General features: G+C 52.4%; 1 protein-coding gene across 1 annotated transcript in view; it reads right to left on the bottom strand.

Annotated features, from left to right (window-relative positions):
• Nucleotides 1-2,899, bottom strand: part of MMP17 (matrix metallopeptidase 17 (membrane-inserted)) — a 36,521-nt gene extending 33,622 nt beyond the window's left edge. The window contains exon 1 of the mRNA XM_009888136.1: nucleotides 2,814-2,899. Coding sequence (XP_009886438.1) covers nucleotides 2,814-2,899 — 86 coding nt within the window. The remainder of the gene's footprint in view (nucleotides 1-2,813) is intronic.
• Between the last annotated feature and the right edge of the window lie 665 nt (nucleotides 2,900-3,564).

Here is a 3,564-nt window from a genome sequence, read left to right as displayed (position 1 = left end):
AACACAATGGCGTTAATCTATATTCTCTCCCGGTCTCTCCGAGATGAGCTCCTACTCTTTTGGTTTCAGTCATTAAACAAACCACGTCTGGTAGCTAACTGAACAGACTGCTATACATCAAAACAAATCTCTCGCTAACTCCCATTTATTGGATCTTTTATTAGGACAGTGTCTCCTCCAGGATGGACACCAGACCTGACTTTCTCTCTGCAGCATGACCGGCAACACCAGGGTTTGCCTTGGCCTGTCCATGTCCTCACTCACAGCTCTCAACCTCCATCCCAGGTTTCAGAATTGAACCTTCAGCACAGCTTAACCATTTCCCCATTTACAGCAGCCAACAGCATTTTACTTTGATGAACCAATTCAGCTGCACATCTCTCCACTCATTAGCTCAGAGATCAGTGGCTTCCTTCCTCCCCCTTGTAGCATCACTCTTGCCTCCAGCTAGATAGGCTTGGTTTTCAAGATAACCTCAGGACACAGACTGCCTGTTTAAATATGCTCACGGTGTCACTCAATATCCCTTTCAAGAGATTTCGAGAATTCCCTATTCCTCTGCAAACTGGGAATTCCAACACTGTTACCACCGTGCTCCACGCTAGGACTGGTCCAAGGGCTGTTAACAACAGCCACAGTCCTTGTATTTACCTCAGCAGCTTTTAGATCAGGTCTTAGCTGCATCTTCCCATTTAGTTTTTAGCAATAAAAATACTGTGACGTTAAGAAATCCATAAATCAGAAGCTGTGCTGGGGTGTGAAATAGAGCATCCATTTGGGAGAGAATTAAGCCCTACTTAGGTCTCCTGTCCCTGGATCTATGTGACTACAGGAACAACACATTTGCTACCTGGTTGGCTTTGCTGCTTCCCCTGATCTCCTTAAAACAGCGGTATTACAATAAGCGTTTCTTGTTGACAGGCTCTTTCTATTAGCTGTACAAGTGTCTTGAACAATTATTGATGCTGCGGGCAACTGGAAAACAGAAAAAAAAAAAAAAAGCGCCTTCTGTTCAGGAGCGAGGATATTAAATCACAGGAAGCAACAATATCGCAATTCTCAGGTGACCAACCCTCGGGTGCAAACATAGGGAACTCTGCACAAGTACTTGAGGAGCACCCCACAGGCTGTACAAGCCGAAAGACGTTACCCACTGAACAGCGGCAGATAAAAAAAAAAGAGCCCTGCATCACCACAAAGTGTTGGACAATTTGCAAAACATGACAAAAATTCTTTAATTATTAAAACAAGCTAACTGAAATGAATAATTCAACCTGCTGACTAGTCCAGGGCATTTTCCCGTGGCTACCAGGATGACTCCGCTTTCAGTGAGAACTGGTGTTAATCATGACCTGGGACCAAAGCAGTTTTGCAGAAAACAACCAGAACAAAGCAGAAACCAAACAAACGCGCAGATTATGCTTCTCCCCAGAGGGATTCAAATTATAGAGTACCTGACTTTGGCAAACGAGCTGAACCAGGCAACGCAGAACTTGCCTTTACCAGCACTCCCCCTGCCCCAAATGTTAATTTAAATAATAACAAACCCACACGTCTATACACAGTTACCTCTTCAGGCATTACAAGCCATACCAAATTATGCAGCCCCACTGGTGTACGTACCAGAGCACCGCGGCCGGGGCAATCAGCGATAACTAGCTCCCGTGTGAGAGCCAAGGATGGGGGTGCCGACCCCTCCTGGCACCGAGGACCCGTGCATCCCTCCAGCCTGACACCCCCTCCCGCAAACCACCCCGCTGCTCCCCGGGAACACTGGGTGCCCCGGCCACCGCTTGCACCTGCGGCTCTGCCACAGCGAAGGATCAGGCTGAGAGCTGAGTTTTTGCAATGTGTTGTCCAACAGAAACATGGGTACAGGCTGTGGTTTGCATATGTACTACCAGTTTGGTTTGCTCTCGCTCACCCCCTCCCAGCTTCTTCCAGGCTTTGCCCTGGGCTGGTTGTGCACAGCTTCATCCCAGTCAAGTGTGAGCTGATGGGATATTGGGAAAGAAGGGTTTGGGTTTTTTTTCCCCCCTCTTCGCTAGGAGACAGGTTGCTGTTTGTGCCACGGCTCTCCCCACCTGCTGGCAGGAATTGCCTTTCCTGCCCCGCCAGGCCTGCAGCTCCACAGGGGACACGCTCAGCTCCCTCCTGAGCCCGCACGCTGCTGGGGCCGTGTAAGACATCAGGAGCCGGTGGTTGGCACACAACTGCTCTCGCTTACATGGCGCAACACAGGGGAAAACTCACGCAGCCAGGAGACGCATCCGTTTTACTCCAGGGCTGCTCTCGGGAGCATTTTCACAGCACAGGAACCTCACACAGGCCCTGTTTTACCAGTGGGGAAACTGAGGCAGGGGCAGCAAAGGGAGGCGAGTGGTGGGTCACATAACCCTGCCCTGCAGACAGTGGCATGAGGGGCTTTTGGCTGCTGTAGGGGCTTTTGGCTGCTGTTCCCACACTACCTGTCCCTGGGACATGGGTACCCCACGGATGGAGGGATGGGATGACTGTCGTCTAGGTCCTACCCAGGTAGCTCAGAGGGAAACGAGATCCAAACCCCACATCCCACTTGCAGTAATAAGAACTTCTGTCTCCCCAGCACTCATCACGGGGCGGCTTTGGAAACATCCCCAGAAGGGCCCACCAGCTTTGGAGTGTTTCACAAGGAGGGGTCGACCAGTTGGATCCAAACCAAGCCTGGAAGCGTCCCTGGCTGAACTATTCCCATTTTCAGAAATCTTCCATTTTGCCCAAATCTTCCAGTGTTCCAGACCCCGCTGTATTTAGGGCAGCTCAGGACTACGTACCGGAGAAAGAGGGAAGCCGTGTGCCCGCTGCGGGCTGCGCAGTGACCTGGCAGGCTGCAGCGAGGGCGTTCATCGAGCACAGGCATGTTGGGTGCTCAGGATCCTCTCCAGGCTCCTGCGGGGGGAGTTGAAGCCAGGGGGCTTCAGGGAGGCACCAGGGAAAGGGGCTCCTCATTCTGCACAGTGTCCCCTAAAACTGAGGCTTGGCCAGGGCCGGGGGGAAGCCAGGCTTGGCTGAGCACCGCCTGTGAACAGCCACATCCCTAATTAGGAGTCCTCCTTGCCAGCTCTGACCGGGGGCAGCAAGAAGCCTCGGAGGTGCCTGCCGTGACTGATGGCGGTGGCCGCAGCAGCGCGGCAATCACTCGGTCAGAGGTGATGCTTTATGCGCAGGCTGCAGATAATAAATAATATTTGGGTGGCTTTTAATGTTCCCTTGAAGAACACAGTACAAAGTGTTGTTGTTGTGACTCATGTCTCTTTGAGGGGACAGGGTACCCGCGCACTGAAGGATGGACTGTCCTGATGTACCCCCACGCAGCTCCCAGACGTTGGTTCCCCAGGGACACCGGTGTCCCCGGAGCACCTGCCGAGCACCCCAACTCTGATTTTCTGCTGGATGGCTCAGTGCCATGTGCCCACGGCCACAGGGTTCTGTGGCTGCTGCCATCTTCTCCTCAAAAGCCTGTGGACCTCAAAACCCTGCATTATTTTTCGCGTGGGCTCGGCTAGGCGGGGGGCAGCAGTGCCC

Source organism: Charadrius vociferus, unplaced genomic scaffold, assembly GCF_000708025.1.
Source record: "Charadrius vociferus isolate BGI_N301 unplaced genomic scaffold, ASM70802v2 scaffold326, whole genome shotgun sequence".
Classification (NCBI taxonomy): Eukaryota; Metazoa; Chordata; class Aves; order Charadriiformes; family Charadriidae; genus Charadrius; species Charadrius vociferus.
Note: the sequence above shows the minus strand (reverse complement) of the source record. Positions and strands in the feature narration are given on the sequence as shown.